This window comes from Ictidomys tridecemlineatus, chromosome X (assembly GCF_052094955.1).
Source record: "Ictidomys tridecemlineatus isolate mIctTri1 chromosome X, mIctTri1.hap1, whole genome shotgun sequence".
NCBI classification, from domain to species: Eukaryota; Metazoa; Chordata; class Mammalia; order Rodentia; family Sciuridae; genus Ictidomys; species Ictidomys tridecemlineatus.
The window spans coordinates 77034242-77060176 of record NC_135493.1 but is presented as its reverse complement, the minus strand read 5'-3'; the positions used below and the strand labels follow the sequence as shown (position 1 = coordinate 77060176).

At 43.9% G+C, this 25935-nt stretch overlaps 1 protein-coding gene across 1 annotated transcript in view; it reads right to left on the bottom strand.

Annotated features, from left to right (window-relative positions):
• Window positions 1-25618, bottom strand: part of Slc16a2 (solute carrier family 16 member 2) — a 107321-nt gene extending 81703 nt beyond the window's left edge. The window contains exon 1 of the mRNA XM_005337481.5: window positions 24984-25618. Within this exon, the coding sequence (XP_005337538.3) occupies window positions 24984-25425 (442 nt within the window). The 5' untranslated portion in view covers window positions 25426-25618. The remainder of the gene's footprint in view (window positions 1-24983) is intronic.
• Window positions 25619-25935: the final 317 nt, after the last annotated feature.

Below are 25935 nucleotides of genomic sequence, written 5' to 3'. Positions count from 1 at the left end.
CATCATCATGAGCCCAATTCTATCTGATGACTAGATTAATGTTTCTTTTGCTTCTTGGGGAAGAGGGAGTAAAGTGGTATTTGGCACATGAGCAAAGATCACAAAGTCATGAACTACCAGAGATAGAAGACTCCTATGAGATCATTGAATTTAGCATAAAATTCTAGAGGGAGAGACACAGGCTCAAAGAAAGGAAAGAATATGCTCAAAGTTACAAGATAGTTTGGTGATTGACCCAAGTCTCATGACTCAGCTAGCACTATTTCCTTTGGGCTTTAGGTCTGTTTAGTCTTCATCTTTTCAGTCATTATTCATTCAACAAATATTTATTGAGTATCTATTATGTGCCAGCCAGGCTTTGTGCTAGGCCCTGGAGCATATAATGGGGGGGTCCATAATTTCTCAATAGGAAGGACTTAGGGAAAGCAATTGGTTGGAAGGAGGTGACTAGAGGATTTGTCTTAATGCTTGCTGGCATGAGTTTTGCTTAGATTATCTATTTATTAGTCATGACTTTGGGGGATGCTAAAATTCCCCCAAGCTAGCCTTTGATGCTATCACTGATGATGGAGGAAGGATAGATCTTTCTGATAGTGCCCTATTTCAAGACAAAGATCATCCCCTTATTCCTGGAGGGTAGGAGGAGAAGGGAGTATAGGTTGTTGGGAGGAGAAGGGTTAGGCTGAGAAGAAATCCCCAGAGCAAAACAGCTGCCAAATTTAAGAGTTCCCCACAACAGGATGAATCAAGGCCTTTCCAGTCAGAGAAACCACAGGCCACTGGCACTAAGCCGGTGCCAGCAGGGGACCTAGTTAGAGGGGTGTGTGGCTAAAGGAGTCAATGTGCTCAAAAGACCCACAGATGTTGCAGAACAGGGCAAGAGAGCACCACAGATGGGATCCTGAAAAGTCAAGTTAGCTACATCCTCGGGAACCCAGGTCTGGTAGAAAAACAGTCTTCAGATGTTGCCTTTGAGAAGTTAGAGTATCCAGAGTGCAGTACAACCAGCCTGAGCTGAAACATTGTCAACCAAGGTGGGCTACAAACATATGCAAATTGCTTCAGAAATCATATCTTGAGCATTTGAGGATAATATATCTTCCCTAAGAGTGAACTCAGGATATGAGATGAACAGGACCCGTGAGGACAGGGAATGAGCATCCCCCTGACCTTGTAACTTGAATCATTGAATTAACATCATTCAGTCATATCTGAAAGACTCCAAGTCTATGCTCATTGTGCAGGTAGAGACACTGAAGCTTAGAGGGGTAAGAGCCTAGTCTATAGTCTCACAGTTAAGTGAACATGGCAGTGGTAATGTTAGAGCTCAGGTCTAATAGTAGCACTTCTTCCATAATCCTCTCTTGCACTTGGCATTGAACTCATCTCAATGCACACAAAAAATGCCACTAGCCCTGCCTTGCCTTCCACCAGCCATTGTTCCATTCTACTTTCTACCCGGGCCCTGAAGACAGCAGACCAAGGCTCTGGGCAGCCTTGCAGACTTAGGCAGGGTGAAACACAGTGCTGTGAGAGTGATAAGCACAGTTAAAGATGTGGACATGAAGAAACAACTCCCAGGGGTTGTCTCAATGCCGGGTAATTGAAGTTTGAGGCATTTTTCAAACATGTCATTATCCTTGCACTTAAGGCTGCCGCCGGCGATAGTGTAATGGGAATGAGGCCAAAATTCCCCAAGATAAACAAACAGACATTCAGCTCCAGCTTGAGCTTCAGGTAACCTGTTGCCACCAGACATTCTGGCTCCCTTTGCACAAGAACTGGACTTCTAGCTCCCACGTGGCTCTGGACAGATCTCTACCAGCACACACACTTTAAATTTTGCAGTTTTCCCTGCTTTGTGCTCCTGCCCCAACCATTTGTCTCTGGGAAAATGGAGGCATAGGGTCTAAGAATGTACATCTGCCCCCAAAAGTTAAGAGGCTGGTTTTGGGTGGGGGGATGTGTAGTTTGGTGGTAGAGTGCTTACCTAGTATACATAAGGCCCCGGGTTCAATCCCCAGAAAAGACAGAAAGAGAGAGCGAGAGCCAAAGCCAGAGCGAGAGAGAGAGAGAGAGAGAGAGAGAGAGAGAGAGAGAGAGAGAGAGAGAGAGAGAGAGAGATCCTGGCTTTAAGGATCAGGTTGAAAGACTTGGAATCCTCAGATATGGATCTTGACAGATCCCACCATCAAAGTAATTCTGAAGACATGCAAAGACAAGTAATTGATCAGGCAGATAAGGAAATGTTATATGTGTGTTCTATGCAAAGAAGGGATAATGAGAACCAAGGTACAGGTGCTCTACTCTTATTTTCCTGTCTGGCACTTTGCTACAGGCTACTGACCCTTTGTGCCTCAGTTTCCTCATTTAAAAAAATCAAAGGATTCAACCAAACATAGGGTTTCCCAATTGTCTTATTGCCGGAATTACCTGATTATATTATTTTAAATGCAGAGATTACAGCCCCTCTTCAGTAATTCTGATTCAGTTAGTTTATTATGAGCCCCAGAGAAGTTATATTTTCAATACACTCCCTAGGTAATTTTTTTTGGAGTGCTGGGGATCAAACACAGTGCCTTGGGCATGTTAGGCATGTGCTCTACCACTGAGCTTCATTCCTAGTCCTTCCCAAGATGGCTTACTGAACTGGATGACCACTGAGGAGTTTCTAGCCCTGACATGAGCAAATACTTTGTCACAGTTATCAATATCATCATCGAAAAAGCTTTTATCATGCAATTACCTCCACATGATTCAGACCTGGGTATTTCACAGAGGAAGTTAGTGAGCCTCTGAAAATTCACAAAGATTGAAATTGATTATGTTATTCAGACCTTAAGGACATACCTAAAGTCTCTTGAACACTGGATGACATTTTATTTGAAAAAGAAAGTCAATAATAACCTTATTAAGGAAGAGAAGGGCAAAAGCACACTGAGGGGTGGCAAAGGGAGAGGTGTTCAATTACATGTTGGGGCAGGAATGGGTGGGGAGGAATGCATTCTCTGTTGCAAACAGTTAGGTAACTCTTTCATTCTGTCATTCTCATCTTCACCAGGGCCTTGCACCAAAATCTGTACTTCCTGCTCTAAGAGAATAGGCAAAGACCATCTTTCTGGCATGACTGGAGGCAGGAGGCTGAACCCAAAGGCTTAGGGAGAACTATATATGTCATAGCATCTTAGAATTCTAAGTTGAGAAGTTCTTTCCTCTAAGTTTATTTTCTTCTGCTACAAGCAAACCTCACCAGTACTCTGGTCTTTGGGTAAAAGGTAGACAAGTTTAAATAGCAATTTCCTGGGTAATTATGTGACAGAATTCACTTGAACTCAGGATGCTAAATGACTGCCCCATTCAAAGTGTCACTGGGCTGGCAAGAGAGGAGCCTGTCTCCCCAATCAGCTTTTCTCCTGAAGGGGAATAATGAAAAGAATTGACTTAGGTTAGATCTGGAAACTAGGACTAAGGAGGTGAGGCTGTCAAGGGAAGGACATGACAGATGTAAATTTTTCCTGTCTAGCTACACCTGGAATGCTGATGAAACACGTGGTGCCTTGGTAATTCCAGACTGCAGCCAGAGGATGGGTGAGAGTGTGGCTTTACTCTGGAATTCAGAAATCTGATTGGCCCCAGAGGAGGAAGAGGAAGAAAAAATCTTGGCCTCCACAGTTCAAAATTAGAGTCCATAGACAGAATAAGGAAATTGGAGAGTCATTTTCCAAGTGTCCAGAAGCAAAGTGAATCTTGGGGGCTTCCTGTGGGATTTCTTAGGCAGAGGGGTACGGTCAGCAGTCAAAGGAAAAACCAAAAATCCTGACCTTGGTTGCTAAAAACAATGATTTGGAAAACAAATCCAAACACATCACACCTTGAAAAGTAGCCTTGCAAATAAGGGCTGAGAAGTCAGCAGTGGATCATGGCTTTGACTAGCCTGCCTGGAGTGAGAGGCACAAACCATTGTGGGTCTTCTTGCCCACAATGCATTAACCTTTCCCCAAACATATCATGTTCTCCCTCATTTCATTTCAATACACTTTAGTCAAGCACAAACCATTATAGTGCCTTGTGTTAGCTGCCAGAATCACTTTATTTCTCCTTATAATGCATTATACTCAATGGTTACCTCTTATTGTTTTCCATCGTGGTCTACCTTGATTCAAGTATGGGGTGTGTGTGTGTGTATGTGTGTGTGTGTGTGTGTGTGTGTTCATATAGACTTCATTCTCTGTTTCTCCTTGACCCTCTCCCATCATAGCACTTAGCAAAATGTGCTGTATCTAGTGAAGTGAAATGAATCTTCTTGCAGGAACCCAAGCCAAAGAGAGAAAGAAAGGCAGAAAGAGTACAAAGTCAGTATCTTTTTGGTCTACTGCCTAATTTTTATTGGGCTTGCTGCCTGGTTTTATTGGATTCCTGGAAACTGATGGTTATCTTAATAGCAAATCCAGATTCCTCACCTCTTGTATGCCTGTAGATAAACTTACTACCCACTTCAATGTGCACACATACACACACAACTTCAAATCTGCCACCTGTTGTCTATGTGCCCTTTACTTCACTTTTCTGAGCTCAGTTTCCTCATCTGCAATAATGGGCTAATAATAACATCCCAAGACAAGCTGCATCTTCCCAGATAGATCTGTCCTACTGGTTTGCATAAACTCAAAGTTGTCATCGCTCCTTTGAGTGAGATGAGAAGGCTCTTCTGTACAGAAAGGCCTAGCTAAGTTTGTCCCTAAGAGAGGGAAAGGGACCTCACGGGAAGCCTGTGATTCTCTGTTATAGACACAAAGACTGCAGAAGCAGACAGCCACCGAGTCTTTAGAGCAAACATGATAGGGGAACAGGACATTGGCCATGCTGGGCAAATTTGAATTCTTGTGTGTATGGAAGGGCAGCCAGGGAACACAGAATATTCACAACAGCAACTTCTCCTGTGCCAATGGGACTTCAGGGCTCACCAAGTATTTCCAGATCATTCCCTCATTTGATTCTTAAGACGAGCAACAGAAATCTGGATGTTTTTGCCTACTTTTTTTTTTATTTAAACTTTGGGTTAAATCTTTAAAACCAGGCTGATTTTTATAAATGAGGAAACTGAAGTTCAGGGCAGTAAAGCACTTTGCCCAAAGTCACATGGGATAGTGGTGAAGTCTGCAGAGGTTGACAGAATCCATGTTTTCTGATTCCTTGTGGTGTGCTCCTCCCCCTGTACCAAATAACAAGGGTGGTGTAAGTGGCAGGATATGGTGCCAGGACTGCAGAGATTGAAGAGGGAGGCAATATGGAAGGGGAAGACAAAGAGTGTGAGGGCAAAGGATGGTGAAGAGTGAATGGGTCTGGCATCTGAACCATAACCCCTCCCCGAGACATTTTAGAAATTTTAGTAATTTTCTAAGGGCCTCTTAGGGTTCTTCCAGGGAACACCTCTCTCCCAGATGTTGCCTCCAGAAGCAACCTGGCTCTTCCCAGATCCTTGCCACTGGGCACATTTGGGTAATGCTCTACTGAAGCCAGACAAAAATCATCACCTTTCCCTGCCCCTCCCCCAGACACACATGCATATGTGCACCAAGTACCTGACTCTGGCCGATATCACTCTATGAGCCAAACTGCCTTCCTCTTCTGCTCAACATTCAGAAGGGGATGGAAAACCCATCATCGGCTTCCCATAGGAAAAGGCTGATGACATGGGCAGGGAAGGAAATATTCATCTCGGCCCATCAAGGAGGGCTATGGACAATGCAAAATCAAGGTTGACCTCTGTCTGTAATTTCTTCTGACTGTATCATGCACCCCAAGAAGTACACACACTGATATGAGCACAGGCACAATTACAGAAGGCATGGAGGCAACTTCCCTGGGGCCCTTTTGCAATGTAAGGAGATGTTTCCTGTTTTTCAGAGGGAAAGAGTTACAGGCCTGCTTAGAGCCCAGAGCAGCTTCTGAATGTTGTTACAGAAAGTATCTTACCTGAGATCTGGGGCCAGGAGTGAGGGAGTTGAGTCAGAGTCCCAGACTGAATCCAAATGAGCTGACTGGGAGGCGGGAGCACTCACTCATTCTACCCCTGTACAATACACAGAGAGACCCTAGACAAGGAAGAATGAAAGTGGATCACAGCCAAGTGACCCCAAGGCTGCTTGAGTGCATGGGAAAGGATTACCATAGAGTTGCTGACCTCTAAGATATCAGAGTTGGAAGGGGCTTGGGAATCATTTGGATGTGGAATATGATATCCACAGAGGAGCAGGGGAGAGATGGCCCTAGGCTTGGGAATCAACAGGCCTGTATTTGAATCCTGGCTCTACTGTGAGTACTAGCACTTGACCTTGGATAACTTACCTAATATTTCTGTTCCTTATATGAAAAAAGGTGGGAGAAGTATCCCCCCTATAAAGGTATTTTGAGGATTAAGTGAGATAATCCATAGAAAAATTTTAGCATAATGCCTGGCATGCAGTAGGTTCTCAGTAGTCAAGCAGAGTGGTGGTTGAATTCTTACTCCCTTATTACTAGCTATTTTACTTGGAGCAAACTGTTCTACCTCTTAGAGTGTCTTAATGGGACTAATCCTACTTCACATGGTTTTTGTGAAGACTCAGTGAAATAATGCAAATCTAGCATGATGCTAAAGACACAGTAAGTACTCAATAAATATTGCCTGAGTCTAAATTGGGTGTCACTATCCATAAGACCTAGAATGTTTTTTTGTTTTTGTTTTTTTGTAAATATTTTTTGAGTTGTAGATGGACACAATATTTTTATTTATTTATTTTTATGTGGTGCTGAGGGTTGAACCCAGGGCCTCACACTGGGCAAGGGCTCTACCACTGAGCTACAGCCCTAGCCCCTAAGATCTGGAATGTTTTCCCAGAATTGCGCTACAGCACCCCAAACTCTTGCCTCATCCTTTGTGTGATGTGTCAGAAAAATGGATACAGCCTAAACAGGCTCAAGTAAGCTGAATTTTCTCAGATGAAGACTGAATCACAGTTTGGGGTTTGGACTTTATTAGTACTGGACTATCCTCACTTACATGACCAATTCCTCAATCACAGATAAAACAGACCAAGTCTAATCAGATAGCCACCTACCATTCTCTGAGGGCACACGTTCCCATTCTGATACTCCTAGACCTCTCTAGCTATTTTCCCTGTCAGAGCCCAAAGTGAGAGGGCAAGAGCAAGGAGCTCAGGGTCTGGGGAAGAGAGGCTTTCCTATCTCTTACTGCACAATCTAAGGACACTTTTGGCTTATGTCTGGTCTGTATGCTCTGAAGGCCTCTAGTGGATCTCTAATCTAGATCAAGGTTTGTCTCCAAGGCAAACCACATCTGTAGGTTGTGGAATGAAGAGGAGGGCACTGAATGATATTCAAAGCCCTGGAAATCTTCCATCGCTTGATAGGATCCTTCAGAGACGCAGGTCAGACGGAATCACCCATCTGTTAAATCTTCCCTTTGCACTCAAGTCTAGGCCTTGCAGGCACCTCAAAGTAACCCTTAAGAAGCTTCTTCTTGGCCTTGTCAAGCAACTATTGTTTGTGAAAACTTAAAAGAAGTAGCTGGGCTTTTATACCAATGCATGGATTGGCAGCTGGCTCCCAATCAGGATGATAGTGACTGTTGCTAGTCTACCCTTTACTACTGCCAAGCAAATAACAAAACTGTGTCAGTCTGAAGACACATGCCTCAGTTTCCTCATATGTAAAATGAGATGGTGGTCTATGTGATGGCTATCTGGAATTTCAGTCCACAACTCAATGAACAAGTGGTCACAGGCTCTACCCTGCATGTGCATGAATATGTACAAATATGCCCTTGTGCATCCTCACCACATCTACACTGACACACATCTATATACACACATGTCTGTAGTTGCACATGGTTGGATATACTCAAATACCCATTCACATTCATACATACATACTTTCACAAGTTTGACTGAAACACACACACACACACACACACACACACACACACAAAGCATCTCTCCTAAAGCTGACCAAGAAATCAACACACTTGGAAAGGCACTCTGTTATATATTTATAGACAGGTACAAGAAAAGAAATTCATACTCAGAGTAAATGATCCCCAATCCTAAGGCTGAAAAGACTAAATCTCTCTGCTCTACTCTCCACTGCCCAACCACAACACACAAACACACAATCATACACATACTTTTCAGTATATCTTGTGAGGATCGTTTCCCAGAAAACTTGAACAATATGTCCTAAACCTAGAATGAATACACACCTTGGTTTTCCTAAGTCAATCCTAATTTTTAGTAAATACTTTGATTTTTTTTTAAATTTTTTAATTTGACAATCCTATGACTGTTGTCTTTTTTAAAATTTCTTTTAGTTGTAGATAGACACAATATCTTTATTTTTTTTTTTGCTTATTTTTATGTGGTGCTGAGGATCAAACCCAGTGCCTCACAAATGCTGGGCAAGCACTGTACCACTAAGCTACAACCCCAGCCCCCGACTGCTGTCTTAATAAAATGTTAACAGTGTCCTTTTTCACCCTCAAAGGCATCCAAGTTTGCATAATAAATGATATGATAAATTGTACCAAAACCCCACCTCACCCAGGACCATTGTTGGGTTACCTATGATGGGGCCTATCATATTAGACCCAGGACTACTCTCTTCCTTGGAAACCATCTTGTTCCCTAATCATGCTTTCCTTTTCAACTCTATCACTAGAGATGCTTTTTAGTAATCTAACCTTGCAAATAAGCAAAACAATTTACTGATCCCTGTCCCAGAGATTAAGGGAAGGCTGGAACACTCTGCTATTTGATTTGAGAAGTTATCCAGCCACCAAAATTTTAGTTGGCCTCAAAATGGACATTAGCCCTCCTCCTCTCAGTCTCTCCCTCCACTTAATTCTTCAGCTTCCCCTCTGCTGCTTATAATCCTTAGTACCCTTTTCTTCCTCCTTCTTTTTTTCCCCTTCCTTTCTCCCAAAACTTTGATGAATCCAGGCTCTCTCTGAAGAGTACCATGGTACCACACTGCCACACCCTAGACTCAGAAACCCTTGGAATAAAGAGAGAGAGATTCAACTTCTTTTAGGCTCTGTGACTAATTTTCATTAGGCCTGTTGCCTAATTTCTTTTAGCTTCAGGGCATGTGGGCCAGTGACTATTTTTGTGGCTGGATTAACTGTGTTTTGAAAAAAATGTGAAAATGCTGTCAGCTCTTTGCAAACATGGCTATAAATATATTGTGCAGGATAGAGTCCTAGTGCTATTCACAGAGCAACTGGACAGGGATCCGTGTTTTCCAGACATGTGGATACACATACTGGAGTTTGAATTTTAGCAGCAGCTGTGCTAATGTGCAAACAAGATGGAGGCAGGGAAGAGGCCTCAGCAAGGGCAAAACGGACATTATCAGAATGAAATGGGGAAATTTACAAATAGAGCCTGTGTCAGACCCCTAGAAAACTAGACAGTCTTGGGGAAATCTGGGTGATATGGCATGCCCTTTTATGGCTATGAAGCTGTACATACATGCACATGCATACACATAAATACACAGATACATACACATCTGCTTGTGTTAGTGAGAAAAACAGTAAGAGGCTATATGGGGGCTGGGGTTGTGGCTCAACAGTAGAGCACTTGCCTAGCATGTGTGAGGCTGGGTTCAATCCTCAGTACCACATAAAAATAAATAAACAAAATAAAGGTATTGTGTCCAACTACAACTAAAAAATAAATGTTAAAAAAAAAGTAAGAGGCTATCTGTCCATGTGGATAAACATGTATGTATGCCTGTGGGGGTTGTGCTTTTAATTATCTATGTCATGAGTTCAGGCTTAAAGTCAGAGATATATGTGAAGTTTTGTACATTTAGGAAGATATATATAATGGGAGTTATCTCAACCCACCTATACATGCAAAGGTACATATGCAACTCTACAGATTAATGTATTAATGTGGTGACCATGATGATAATTCATATGGAAGGTTCCAAGCAATTTTCAAAGGATTATAATATCCATTCTGTCATTTGAACTACATCAAGAAGCAATGAGATAGGAATTATAATCCTATCACTGGCCATTTTTTACAGATAGGGAAAGTGAGGCTCAGACTTGGCCAAGATTGCAGATCAGGCAAATAGCAAAGCTAGGACTGGTCTATCTGATGTCAGATCCTGTGCCTTACCATATACTACACAGCACAAAGAGAAGTGAAGCAAAGAAGAGTTGAACTTTAGGGTCTTCTTTATGACTTCCCATCCCAAGGCCATATTTTTCATCAGTGCTAAAACAAATTCCATAAAAAAAGAAGACAGTGCTATTCTTTGTCAAGCCAACCTAGAAATACCCTTCAGGTTGCTGGGCCTGCCTGGAAATACTAGCCAAGTCCACTCACAAGACACAGATGAGCTATGGCCTCCTTAAGCAGGTATTCATTGGTGATACCTTGAAATCCATGGAGTGAGGGGGTTTCCTGGAGCTAGAAGCTGAAACAATAAATTTGTTTCCTCCTTATTCTCTCCTCTGGCTGTCTGTAGATGTGTCATTTTCTTCCTAAAAGCCACAGGCTCCCAGCATCTGGTCTGACCGGTTCCACTTGAGCCTTCCATGTTTGAGACATTCTATGAAGAAAGCAGGTAGGACAAGCCAGGGTAGGCCTGAATATGAGTGGTGCCATCCCCAGGCAAGGCAGCAAATGAATCCATCTGGGTCCTGCTGACCTGTCTTACCCAAGACACCAGGTCCTTCCAGCTGTTTGGTCAACAGATCTATGGAAAATTTGCTTTGGGCTAGTCTTTCCATAGGCAAAATATAGGTCAAGGCAAAAAAAAAACCCTTTAACTCTTAGAAGTATCCTATTGTTCACCATTTGCATGATTAGAACCTGGTCAACTTCATAGAGTAATGGAGATACTGATAGTGATACCAAGGTTTCTGGGATCACTGATTTAAAGTCCTTGGAGGAGTCAGGGCTCAGGGGAGGGCCTTAGTCTCCTAATAATCTAGAGGTAGAAAAGCCTCACCATTCCTCTTCTCAATAATGACCATGCTTAGTCATCCCAACTTGTTACCAAACTTTAACTTGCCAATGTTTAGAGCTTACTGCCAGGTACCTTATTGAGACTTCCAGGTTTTCTTCTTTCTTGCCCCCACCCAGAAGATAAACCATCATTCCAAGTAATAGATGTGAGGTCCTAATAGATGTGAGTAATACATGTGAGTAATACATGTGATAGTAATAGATGTGAGTTCATGCAGCTCGGCAGAATAAGCTCTTAGGACCTGGGATGCCTGTTGTGGATGGAGCTGCTTGGGTTGAGAACTGTTTGTGGATGTGTAGAGCACTTACAGTCAATGGTTCCCTCCAGAACTTAGAGAGGAGTTTACAGGCTGGTGGAGCCAGTGCAGGATCACCCAACATGTGAACTAAGCATGAGCATGGAATACCAGTGAAGCAGGCCCACTCCAAAATGAGAAAAGTATAAATTTAATGAATTTTTTTTCTGAAATGTAGCATCCAGAAAAAAATAGTGCTTAGGGCCTTTAAAGGTCTTAATCTGGATCTTGAGCATGAGCAACATCAGAGCAGCCCAGATGGTGCCTTCATGAGACATCCCTACCATCCAGAGTTCCTGACTGTGCTCCTTTAGGCTCACCTGGGATCATACTTGCTCTCTAAGGCTCAGCTGTAGCCTACTACGGAGATAATAAGAACAGTGAACATATATATAGCACTTACCATGTGCAAGAAACTGTTCTAAGCTTATTAGCTATGTAGAGAGAGACACAGATATCAGCTCATTTAACAACCCCATGTTGTAAGTACTTTTGTTATCTTCCTTTTACAAATGAGGCACAGAACCAAGGACACACAGCTAGTGAATGGTAGAGCCAGGATTTATTCAAATAGTTTGGTTCTAGGCCATTTCTCATCAAGCTAGTTTCATGAGAGGAAGACTCCCAGTGGTACCCCACCCATAAGACATAAAGCCCTTTTGAAAAACAAAATCAAGGTCTTAGAAAAGTGATCTAGAAGATTATTTAGCAGAAATTTCCAGAGATATTGATTCAGTATATCTCAATCTATTCCACCAAATCTCATTTTTGCATTGAGGTATTTGCTCACTTACAAACACATTTTCTCTTTGTTCCTCTTGATGGAATTCTCCAAGGAGATATAATAAGAGACCATGGGACAGTTACCTTTTCAGAAGTCATCTTTGCTTAGATCTGGGAGAATCTGCTTTTCTTTTTCATCAAAGAAGTTGTTCTCTTCTGTTCACCACCCAACCACTCCGAATCACCCTCATTAGGCCCTTATTAGTAAATTCACAAGACCTCTTTGATTTACACAAACTTGGCCCAAGTATCTAGGGAAATCCAACTTTCTCATTTCATAAATAGAGAAACTTGAGGTCCAGAAAGGGGGATGGGCTTGGTAAGGTCACAAAGACAGCCAGTAACACAGCCAGAACCAGAACCAGAACCCAGATCTCCTGAATCCCAGTCCACAAGTGTTCTTTCTTTCTATGCTTTTTTTTTTTTTTTTTTTTTTTTTTAGCTAGGGAAAGCATTTTTCCTGATCCCAGGCAGCAAAATTTAACTATGCCCAGATCCTCCTTTCCATGCCCCCCCATTCCCATGCCCCTGAACTTTGTGACTCCTAGTTGTGTGTTTCATCATACTATATGTACTGTTTTTTATCCTTAAACTTCAGGCTGCTACCAATTTAGGGGAAAAAATCTATACCCTAATAAATACAAATCATGTTGCCTTTTCATTTTCCAGGCCCCTTCAACATAGCACTTGATGTGACCAAGTGCTATGGTCACATTATGAGACATTATGGCACAATATGGGATTCAGCTATTTTATTTCATAACTGTCTCTGTTGCAAGGATTAACAAAAGCTAAGATGTAAACTATAATGTGCCACACACAGAGGGGATCAGTATCACTCAATAGACTTCTCTCTTCTGGGGTTCACAGGATCTGGAGGTCCATTTGGGATCCGAGGTGAGGGATTAAGAGCTGCTTCTAGTTATACTCTTCTCAGACCTCTTAGAAAAAAGTTCCTGGGCTGCTGACATGGAAGAGCAGGTGGTGTGGGCTGGGCAGGCTGTGCTACAAGCCATTTACAGGCATCTCATTCTGTGGCTCTATGCCCAGACATCCCCCCGCCCTGTGCCCTTCTCTCCAAATGTCCTTAGTATTTTTCTTTCCTTCTGCCCCTCCACCTCACCCCACCTGTTGGATAGGGCTTGATGGGGAACTGTGACTCACTGGGTTCCCAGAGGGTAAAGACCCAGAATCTGAGCAACAACCAAACTATCTAGTTTTCAATTCCTATCCCACCATTTCTCAATTTTCCACCCCATTTCAAATTCCAACTCGACCAGCAAGATTTGTGATTCCTCTGGTACTCACATACATCTCTCCTTTTCCATATCACCACATGAAAACTGTAAAAAACTCAATTTAATACACTTAGCAGTGATCTATGGTTGTTTGGAATGTTATATTTTCTCAAAGAAATTATAAACTTCTTAAGGCCTTCTCTGGCTCATCCAATGTCAGCCCAGCACTTAATAGAACTGAAACTACATTAATTGAATTGGAGGGAGAAGGTATGGGGAGGACTTGTGAGCAGGGAGAGAGACTAACACTTACTGAACTCTTAGTAGGAGCCAAGCTGTAAATTAAACATTTTACATGTGTCATCTCACTTAATCTCTACACCAGTAATAATACATGTTATTGTTACCCTTATTGTACATATGAGAAAACTCAGACTCCAAGAAGTTAAAAACCTTGTCAAGTACAGCCATGTGGTGAGGCATCTATCTGAATGTAGTGCTGTTTGATTCTAAAGCCTATAGTCAAAGATGGATTAACAGCTCAAATGTCCATTAGTAAGGTGTTGATTAAATAAATTATGATTAAATATGGCACAGTTATACAAAAGAATGAGGGCTTTATATATTGGATTGTAACAATACCCAAGGTAGTTTTTGAAGTATAAAAAGCAAGGCAGAAGATAATGTGGATTACAGTCCACCATTTGTATTTTAAAAACAGGATATAGGGCTGGGGTTGTGGCTCAGTGGTAGAGTACTTGCCTGGCACATGTGAGGCACTGGGTTCAATCCTTAGAACCACATAAAAATAGATAAATAAAATAAAGATATTGTGTCCATCTACAACTAAAAAATTAAAACAAGATATATACATAGTTGCTTATACACATATGGAATATCTCTTAAAGGACACCAGATAACACTGGTGGACTCTGGGGAAGGAAACAGAGTCACTGGGAAACAGGAGTGGGAAAGACACTTTTCACCATTGTACCTTTTGAATTTTATTTCTATCTCTTTCCACATAGTAGTACCTGGGGATCAAATTGGGGAATGCTTAGTATGCCAGAAGTCCACCCCTGGAACCCATTTACTAACACTCTTAAAAACCAACCTCCACTACAAGCAGCTACCCACAATGTGATTAAGTTCACCTCTTTTCCGATCTCAGTTCTTTACCTGGAAGACAGGAACCAGAGAGAATAGGATTAGGTGATCTTTAAAATGTCTTTCAGCGCAGACATTTAAAAACCTGAAAATCAAGAGAGCCCTAGTGTATTTGAAATCTTAGTCTCAGAAAAGGGCTTGGAGATTTTGTTTTTGCTTTTTGCAACAAAAAAAAAAGAAAAATGTTTCCATTCTGATTTGCCAACTAGTTGTACTTAATGGAGGCTCCTTAAGTGGCCATTGAAATGCTTGCTCAAAACTGCTATTGCAATCCTCCTTTGTGAAGTCCACAATCCTTCTGTGGCCTCTGTTCTCTGGGGCTATCCTGTTTAGAACACAAGGAAACTGGCCTACACCAAAACTGAGTACAAAGGAGCAAATCTCCTTCTATGCTTAATGTCCCCTGGCCCAGACCTTCTGACCCTAAATATCCCTTTCCTTCTTCCTTACTACCTGCAGGAGAACAGAGGCTCTGTTAGAGACCCTCGGGAGGAAGTGACACCCTAACTCCACCCCACCATCCACCCCCCATCCTTAGCAATTGCTACTAAAAGAACTTAGTCCTTGACAAACTAGGGAGGTTTGTGAGCTCCTGCCAAGCGCTGTAAATATTTCAACATGCCTTGTTTCCTTGAATGTATATGACCTGGGATCTGGCCCCTCCTCCCTCTCTCTCTCTCTCTCTCTCTCTCTCTCTCTCTCTCTCTCTCTCTCTCTCTCTCTCTCTCGGCTCTCAGAGAGCTGAGGAACAAAGAAAACACAGGCAGTCCTTAGCTACAGGACACCCGGGTCAAATTGCAGAAGAATACAAGGGGAGATGGGGAAGAGATGGAGTGGGGAGGAGGCGACAGATGGCGAGGAAACATTTAGAAACAAGTATGAATCCATTTCTAGGGGGCTGGAAAAGTATAATAATAACAACAACCATTTCATTTCACAATTGACAAAGATCTTTCATATACACATAATTTCATTTGACCCTTTACAGTCCTATCAAAGTGATACTATTTGTCTCAGTTCATAAATGGGAATCCTAAAGCCCAGAAGGGTTATGTGACTTATTCAGGCTAAACAGCTAAGAAGTGACAGTTTCCCTTGTCCTTTTTGGACTCAAGGATTATGACCCTTTGCATAAAGATGCTGGGTAAAGTAAGATGCGTAGTTAGAAGATCATGTCCTGTATCATGAGATTGTCTATTTTTTGTTTACTAAATCCCTTCTTGATCATTCCTTTTTATTTCTTAATTGTATTGATGTCCAGAGGCTATAGGAATGAAAAAACTCTGTAGCAGTCTCCCTTGGTAGCTCCCCCAACATCTTCACTATGTATTAGATGATGTCTAAAAGCAGGAGTTCTAAATTCATACTGTCTGGGTCCAAGCGCTGGGTCTGCTATTATTTGGCATATGAACTTGGACAAGATACATAACTCCCATGCCTCTCTTTGTCTACAAGATGAATGAAATAATGGTACCTACCCCATAGGGTTGCTGAGAATTAAGATGGATTGGTACATGAAAGTGTTTAGTGCCTTACACATTTCATTGCTAAGTGTTAATTAAACATTGTTACTACTACTACAACTACTACTACTAGGGTGTTTGGTAGGAGTAAGAAACTAAATGTCAAAAAATTTCATTTTGGAATGCAACCAGAGGTAGCCATCACCAAGTTCAGTGCTTTACATTTTTCTTCAGTATCAGGGAAGTCTTACAAGTCATCTCCATTCTTCTACCCAGTTCCCCTTGGGATTAGTGACAATCCAGCATGAGGGGCATGGGTCATGAACAGAAGAAGAGTTCTTTTGTTTGTGAGAAGCTCAGTGACCCAAACAAGAGGCTGAACCTGTGACCTCAATCTCATAGGCAACATGATCTTAGCAATTGTGTTAATTGACTGGGACACACACCACTCACCAGTTATACACACATACACACACATCTGGACACGTGGGTACATGTGCATACCCTTCCAGCCTGGGTGAGAGGGTGGACAGTCAGATCCCAGGATAATCTAAGCAAAGAGTCTGTGTGGGGACTGCTTATTTAACAACACTTACCTTCTCCTTTTCTCTTCAGCTGCACAGAGGCTGGAGAGCATTTACTGCTTTACTACCCCACTCTCTACCCTCCCTAAAGGCACTTCTGACTTAAGTTAGGTGCTTGAGTAACTATGTCCTCCCTTCAGTGACCCCTCTACAAGCAACTTTGTGGCCTTTTTGCCAAAAAGAAAGATGCTAGAGGCTTAAAATATAATGAACCAGAACCCGCCAAAGTTACCAAGAACCAGTCTGAAGCCGGGCATGGTGTTACACACCTGTAATCCCAGAAACTCAAAGGTGAAGGTAGGAGGATAGCAAGTTCAAGACCAGCCTGAGACTCTTAGCAAGACCCTAAGCAATTTAGTGAGACCCTGTCTCAATATAAAAACTAAAAAGGATTGGGAACATAGCTCAGTGGTTAAGCACCCCTGGATTCAATCCCTGGTACCAAGAAAAAAAAATCTGAAATCTAGAGGTTCCACTGGCCCAGGAGATGGGGGACAATGACAGTGAGGACTTGAAGATAAAGAGACTCAAGTGACCAAGACATTTTTTAAATACTACTGAGGACAAACCAGTTATAATACTATCTTCTGGGCAGGAGTCCTGTGGCTGTGAAAAGAGCTAGTATGGAAATGACAAAAAAGGTTTATTTATTTTGTTTTATTTATTTGCTTGTTTGTTGGTACTGGGGATTGACCCCAGGGGCGTTTAACCACTGAGCCACATCCCCTGCCCTTTTTGTCTTTTACTTAGAGACAGTGGGCCCTAAGCAACTCAGAGAGACCCTAAGTGTCTGAGGCTGGCTTTGACCTCGCCATCCCCCTGCCTCAGCCTCATGAGCTGCTAGGATTACAGGAGTGCACCACCATTCCTAGCTGACAAAAAGCTTTTATAGCAGTTATCTTACTGCAAATATCCAGAGCTAATGACTTTCATACTCTTGAGTACTCCACAGAAAGTCACCCTTCATTCAGAAAGTAGAGAGCAAAAGTGGAGAGAAAGGCAAAGGGGGAAGGGAAGTAGTGTTTGTGAGATCTATAGGGGTTGGCCTGGGACTCCAGCTGGAGTTGGATCTGTTTGACATATAAACCCCAGATGTTCTTCTGAGTGGTAGAAAGAGAGGTAGAGGAACAGTATTGAGAGGAAAGAGGGTGGTACATCCAGCAAACATGATAAAAATGCACTGTAAAAATAGGAGAAGCTGAGAAAATATGTGGTGGTAAGCTAATTTCATACTTTGCTCTCAGCAACCCTGAAACTGGAGCAAAGTAGAGCAAAAAGAGGGCAAGACTACCAGGGTGAAGAGGCTGCACTCCCTCAAAGCACCTAAACATGCCACATTCCCCACTCACAAATAGATGCCAAGTGATTTTACATTAGCCACAGAGCCCACCTTCAGAGCAAGTAGTTACATGACCCTAGGTTTGCTAGTCCTCTGTCATCTCTGAAACCAGGGAGGTCTGGGGTGGGCCTAAACCCTCTTCCCAGAAACTTTTGAATACTATGAGGGATGAAGAATAGGGGAAGATGAAGACAGAAACTTTCAATAAATGTTTCCCAATCCCATGTGGAGTAGAAAATGGGTCTAGGTCAAGAGGTACAATCCAGGCTGCCCATATTCTATCATTACCTAGCAAGTCTCCCAGGCTGGGTCCTTTACACTAGTCCTGCAGAACCTTCTTTAGAAGCCCCTGTTACATTAAACCTGACCCACAGACAGATGGAATAGTCATAATCCGTGTGTGAATGTGTGTGTGAATGTGTGTGTGTGTGTTAAGAACAAAACCCTTTCTCTAAGATTTATTCATTCAATTCCAGGTAAAACAGCTTCTTTCAACACAGTAAATCCCACCTCATCATTCACATAATCTGAAAGAGTAAATGATTCTTTCTTTTCAAAATGCAACAAAGCAAAAAGATGCTGGTAGGAAAAACAGTGCATCCTCCTGGGAAACTGGACTGCTCCAAATGTTGTGAGCATCTTTTACGTACTTCTGCCACTGTCAACAGTTCAGCTGCTTGTTTACTCTTCATGGGGCTGGAGGAAATATTGTCAATGACAACAAAATGTAAATCTAAAGAAAATGAGTGAGCTCTGTGCATGCTACTTCCTTAGGCATACTTTCAGCTAAGCTGAAGCTGAAGTTGATCAGGGATTGTGGACACCCAAGAGGGCCTTCTCTAAGATCACAAGCACCAGCCCTCCCCTCCCCCACCACAGTGGGATCCAGGCAGCAGCCTGGAGCCAGCTATAAAGACGCCCTGTGCTGTCTGAACCCCTCTACAGGGAACCTCTGTATCACATTTAGGAATCTTGGTTTACTCTTCTAGCCTGCAGTAACAGCAAACCAAGGTCACACTGACCATGCATTTCTGAGAAATGAGAGCAAGCTGTGGGAAACTAAATTTCAGAAGAGGAGTCCAAACTGAGACCTGAGGAAATACTTATAGTTTATATTTTTAAAGAAGAGATTCAAATGCTGAGAAACAGGAACATACAGACCCACCCTGCTAGTCCAAAGCAGGCCAAGTGGAGGGATTTCTCTTGGAGGCTCAGCTTTCTGTTGAGCAAGGCACTGTGGGAGATGCAGCCACATGCTCAGAGTTGTCCTGATATACTCAATAAAAAGGAATGGGTCTTTTTTTTATTGGTTCTTTGTAGTTATACATGACAATAGAATTCATTTTGATATAATTATACAAGCATGGAATATATCTTATTCTAATTAGGATCCTATTCTTGTGGATGTACACAATGGTGGGATTTGCTACAGTGTATTCATATATGTACATCGGAAAATTATTTCAGATTCATTCCACTGTCTTTCCTTTTCCTATTCCCCCTCCTTTCCCTTCATTTCCCTTTGTCCAGTTTACTAAATATCTATTCTTCCCCTCTCCCCCTTTATTGTGGGTTAGCTTCCATACATCAATGAAAATGAACCATATCCATATGCATGGGAAAATGATATCTAAATGGCTTTTCCTTGCTTTCCTAATCTCCTCCCAATCCCTCCTCCTCCATTCAAGAAGATTTACAAACTTTCATTTGTCTGAACAAGTCAACATTTATGGTAGTTAAGTAGTAAAGAATAAGATATCACACAATTCTAGAAGGATAGATGGAAGAGCTAGAAAGTTCATGTAGTCAAATCTTTTCATTTACAGATAGATAAACTGAGATATTGAGAGGTAGAATGCCTACTCAAAGTCACTGAACAGTTAAGGGCACAAGTTATCTAACTCCTAGTCACTGACTAGCTGATATCACTGAGATTGCCAGCTTCTTGGGGGTCCATATTTGGCCTGAAGTCTTCCTTTTTTTTTTTTTTTTTTTTTTATTGGTTGTTCAAATCATTACAAGGCTCTTGACATATCATATTTCAAACATTAGTTTCAAGTGAGTTATGAACTCCCATTTTTACCCCAAATACAGATTGCAGAATCACATCGGTTACACATACACATTTTTACATAATGCCATACTAGTAACTGTTGTATTCTGCTCTCTTTCCTATCCTCTACTATCCCCCCTCCCCCCCATTTCTCTTTTTATCCCGTCTACTGTAATTCGTTTCTCTCCTTGTTTTTTTCCCCCTTTCCCCTCACAACCTCTTATATGTAGTTTTTTATAACAATGAGAGTCTCTTTCCATTTCCATGCAATTCCCCTTTTCTCTCCCTTTCCCTCCCACCTCGTGTCTCTGTTTAATGTTAATATTTTCTTCCTGCTCTTCCTCCCTACTCTATTCTTAGTTGCTCTCATTATATCAAAGAAGACATCTGGTATTTGTTTTTTAGGGATTGGCTAGCTTCACTAAGCATAATCTGTTCTAGTGCCATCCATTTCCCTGCGAATTCCATGATTTTGTCATTTTTTAATGCAGAATAATACTCCATGGTGTATAAATGCCACATTTTTTTAATCCATTCATCTATTGAAGGGCATCTGGGTTGGTTCCACCTTTTTTAAGATTTAGAATAAGCATTTGAGGCCACTGCTCAGTGAGCCAGGGATACAGCCTCAACCAGTTAACCCAGCTCAAACAAGCATTCTCTTATTTGGCTTCCAAACACCCCAACCTCTCTTTCTCATCCTTTACAATGAATCAAGGTTGTAGTATGGGATCTAGTTTTCTTGGAGAGGAGGCAGGGGAATAACTCAAAAGATGTTTGACTGATGGCCCTGTGACCTGAAGTTCCACAGTAGGCTCTGAGTCAACACGATCTAGCTCTGCTGGACAGTAGCCTTCAGCCAAAGTCAAAAGATTGGTGGATTGGGGCTGGGGTTGTGGCTCAGAGATAGAGCGCTCACCTAGCATGTGTGAGGCACTGGGTTTGATCCTCAGCACCACATAAAAATAAATAAATAAAATAAAGATATTGTGTCCACCTATAACTAAATAATAAATAAATAAATATTTTTAAAAATATTTTTTAAAGATTGGCAGATTTGTTCAAATGACACCTTAATCCCAAAGTCAGCAATGAAAACCCCTAAGATGGAGAAGACAAAGATAGCCTACTCTGCTCTAGCCCCATCCATCTTGAGTACTCTGGGTTCACCTAAAGACAGAGTGGACCCTTCTTTTCCATGCCTAGAAAATTCAGTCTCCATCAGAGTGATCCAGCAGCTTGAGTAGTGAAGCTTCTTGACCATTTTCCCTTTCCCTAATAGTGAGAACCTTACTCTACCCCCACTCAGGAGCTTGCAAGGGCCATGCTTATAAACTGCCCAATGCCAGGCACAGTGGTGCATGCCTATAATCCCAGCAGCTCTGGAGGCTAAGACAGGAGGAGAGGATCGCGAGTTGAAAGCCAGCCTCAGCAAAAAACAAGATGCTAAGCAACTCAGTAAGACACTGTCTCTAAAAAAAAATAGGGCTGGGGATGTGGTTCAATAGTCAAATGCCCCCCAAAAAACTGCCCAATTAAAAAAAAAAACAAAACCGCTTCTCATCATATTTTACCAGTCAGTACTAGACTCACAGTTGAGGTGGAAAATACAGAGTAATGGGTTTACTCTGGAGCACTTTCAAAAAAACTTTGTTTTGGATCCAATGTTAGCAACTTGGTCTTGTTCTGCCTTATCCTGAGCCGCCAACCCTAACCCTACCACCATTTAGAATTTTGATAGTGAGCTAAGGCCTGCAACCTATGCCACCTTGCTCCTCTTTCTCTAAAAGCCTCACTTATCATCCTAGGAAACCATTCTGGGCCTATAGTTTCTACAGATTGACTGGTTGCCTCCTATCCTGTCTGTGGCTTGATCTGGGTTGGAGAACTCCTAAATTTCCCCACAGTCTCTACAAAAGTATAGACACATTTCTCACCTGATCTCTACTGCTTCTTCCCTAAACCAGACCGTGGTTACCTGCCTCACTTTCAAAAACCTTTTGCCTGCCAGTCCTCCCAGGCCTAGAACCCAGGAAAAGTTGGCTCTGCCTCTAAACAGGTGAAGAAAGGACACTACATATACTTCTGTTGATACTACAGAACCATGCACATCATAGAGTCCACAAAGATTGTACATTGTATGCTCTAGTATGTCCTGAATTCCACTTCCCTCCTACCTCCTGTGGCCTTTGCCCATGTCCAAAGGCCCCCTAAGGCAGAGTTATTCCCCAAACATCAAAACTACCTTTCTCTGGGATTCTCTCACATCTGTAGAATCTTAGATCCACAAAACCAATCAGGACAGCTTTAGCGTTGTGATGATGTTAAGCCTAACCAAAAACAATCTGGATTATGAAGTGTCTCCAAATAGTAATTCATAGATGTTTAGAGATGGAAGTCATGTTAGACATTAATAGAAATGGACCATGCATCAACCTCCTGGAGCGACCCCCATAATGGCTATTGGGCAAATACTGGCTGATAAAAATGATAGCAAACTTCTATTTGGCTTTGTGTCCTTTTGGGACACCAAGGCTGTAGCACAGGTGGCCAGGACAGTTTGAGTAAATTGCAGACAGTATGTTCAGGCAGAGACATTTGGAATCTCAGGATCTAAATGGTGGCTTGAGAAAGCTGAGGAGATGAAGAAAGGTAGTGCTGAGAATGAGATTTTCTGGAATGTAGTAGGGTGTTCCTGACTTTTCCAAAATAAAAACTGAGGTGTTCCTGAGAGGCTCTTGTATCAAAAATAACTTTAGTGAATTCAAGATACACCACAGCAAGGACCCAAGCCAAAGTACTCTGAGACCCTGGGGACATACCAAATTCCTTTCTGTCGCTTCCTGACCTATTACTCTCCATAATTTAAGCTAGTAACCTCAATTCCTCAGTGGACCTGGTCTGTGTCAGAATACACACTAGCCACACCTCTGCATAGACCACTGCACCACCGCCCCCCTCCAGCTGCCATGAGGTCTTGACCGGAAAGTCCCAGCCAGCCCTCCCCCTGAGTCCCCTATGATCACCTACTTTGAAGTCTGTTCCCCAGCAGTGAACCTCTTCCTGGTAAAATAGTGGTTTTTCCAAGTTTTATTACACACTCCCAAGGCCCCAGCTCTAGGCCTGCTCACACCACATAAATGCCAGGGCCTAGCTTCAGTCCAGCCTCTGCTGCTTCTCTTCAAGTTGCACTCAAACTTTGCCACTAATCCCCAAGACCAACAGTCTGCTCTCAATCACAGGGCAACATTCAGGAGGTCCCTCCACCCATCTACCCACACACACCCCCCAATAACCTAGGCAACAGCTTGAGGCCCTACCCTGGCTGCCTTCCTAAGAGCTCCTGAACTACATCAAAGCAAAAAAAAAAAAAAAAAAAAAAAAAAAAAGGTGGTCCCAGGGATGAGTGTGGCTGTGACCTTCCCCCTAGAAGTTGTTCCACATAGGCCAGGGACCCCCTCCATTCCAGCATCAGGTGACCTGGGTAGTGCTGAGATTGCCCTTGATAGCTACTGACATAGACTCAGACTTTCTTCAAGAGGGACCTGCACACTGTAGCTATGCCAGTGAGTCACAAGGTTTGGGGCACCAAAAGCCCCAAAGCCCCTTCTGCCAGGGCAGTCTAAAGAAGCTGCAAACTAAAAACACAAGTTCTCAGTTGAGGGCATTGAGAGAAGCTCTCCAAGGGGAATCCACAGGTGGATGCCCCAGAATTCAAGGTTTCTATGTTCACTTAATAGTCTCCAAGCCCCCTCAGAAGGTAGCAGAAACACATGCTGGGAATTGGCAAGAACAGAGAAAGCCTCAGCTCCAAACCAACACTGAAAATCCACATTTTCCAAGCTGCAAACTTGAGGTGGTGGCATATATAGAGTTGTCCTGGAGCCACCAGAGGAAGTGAAACTTAGGGGGTATTCCAAGCCCCCGACTCATGGGAGACATCTCACAAAAACTGCCTAAAGGGCTTCTCCGGCAAAGCAGATGGCTCCTTTGAACTGTTCCAAGCTCACAGGCGGCCACAGTGTGAGGATCCTGCACCAGCTTTGCAGCCACTGGCCTGGAGAGAAAGGGCTATGCCCCCAACCCTGCCAATCTTAGGGAAGGAGACCAAGTCAGCCCCAAGTCACAGCGGGAGTGGCAGGGCCAGTATTCTGGCTTCAGATGGAAAAGGGCACCCCCCACCCCCGCCACAGCAAGAGGCACGGGGTTGGGGTGAAGGGGCATGGCTGAAGTTGGGGGTGGTGCGAAGTGAACCACAGGGCCCAGCCTGCCGGCGCCTCAAGCCTCAAGCCTCACGCCTCTCTGGCAGGAGACCGTCTCCCTGCCAACTTTGGGGCTCAACTCAAAGGACACCGAAATCCGCTCGTTCCCCCAGGGCTGCTTGGGATGGCCGTGGTCTGGCTGGGCCGTAACCACGGCAGGCAGAAACGCGTACACACCCCCAATCGTACTCCCTCTCTCCTCCCTCCCTTTCTCTCCTACAGACACACGCCTTCCATGTGTTTGACTCTGAGCAAAGAGTCACCAGGATTCCCGAAGTGTTTTTGACAGAAAACACCTCCGCTCTTCCAAAGGAACAAGGGCTGCTGTGGAGATTCGTGGTATCGTGCTTCTCTCCCACCTCCCAATTCTCTCCACCCCACCTCCCAATTCTCTCTAGTCTTCATGCCTTCGCCCCCTCTGCCCCCCAAAATTCCTGCAAATATTTTCTTTCAGCACACATGGGCAAAGTACTTTAAAAGGTGAGTCTGGATTTGTCCCAGGGCAAAAAAAGTTCATTGCTTGCTTGTGATCAATGAATGTCCCAGTTCCCACTCCCAGGACGTCTTGCACCTAGTCTCCACAGCTGAGGCTGCCCAGAGCCCAGCAACCCGTGTCTCAGCAGGGCCATGGGCAGAACAAGGGAAGGAGTAGCAGCGGCGCTTTGGAGGGGCGCCTCGTACTAGGAGGTATGGAGGTGGAAGCAGGAGTAGATACTCTTGCCTAGAATGCCAAGTGGGGCGCATGGGGCTACTCACCTGCTTGGAACTCCACCTGGCGATTTTTCTCTTTTTCCTCTTCTAGCAGCATGGAGTAGAGGATCCCGACGGAGTTATGGATGCCGAAGATGGAGCCGTTGCACCAGGTGGCAGCGAATACCACCATCCAGCCAAAGCCGCCTTCTGGAGGCTGGAAGCCACGCGCGGTGCCGCGAGTCTCCACTGTGGGCGTGGGCTCGGGTTCGTGCACCGGCTCCGGCTCAAACTCCAGCTCCGGCAGGGGTGCGGGGTCCGGTAGGGGCTGGGGCTCTGGTTGGGGCTCGGGCTGGGGCTCGGGCGGAGGCACGGGCACGGGCTCGGGCTCGGGCTCGGGCTCAGGCTCGGGCTCCGGCTCCGGACTACCCACCGGCTCCTGCTGTTCCTGGTCTGTCTCCTGCCAGGGCCCCTTGGCTTCCTCGCTCGCTGGGATTTGCTTCGCCATCGCGGCCGGGGGACTGTGGCTGCTCGGGCCGGAGGAGCCTCTGTGTGGCTGGTACTTGTTTCTACTGCTGCTGCTCCGAGCACTGCTGCTGCCACTGCCTCTGCCTCCTCCTCCTCGAGGCTCCGCGCCCCAGCTGGCCAGCCCGTCCCGCGACAGACGGTCCCTCGAGCCCTCTCCTCCTCCTCCGCCCCCGTCCAACCCCCCTCCTCCTCTCCCCATGTCATCTCTCTCTCCTCCCCCTCCTCCTCCCCCCACCTCTTCCTCCCTCAACAGGCAGCCGCTACAGCCTCGCTCTTCTCCCCAGCCCTTCCTCCTCCTCTTACTCGCCTACCTACTCTAGCCGTCGCCGCTTCTCCTAAACTCCCCTTCCAAACTACTGAATCCTGTTCTCCTTGTCCAGATGCCCAGTAGAGGAAGAATTTTAAAAGGAAAAGAAAAAAAAAGAGCACAAACTATTCTGCTTCTCTGCCCTCTTCTCCCCTCAGGCTCCAGAACCCGTATTGATCAACC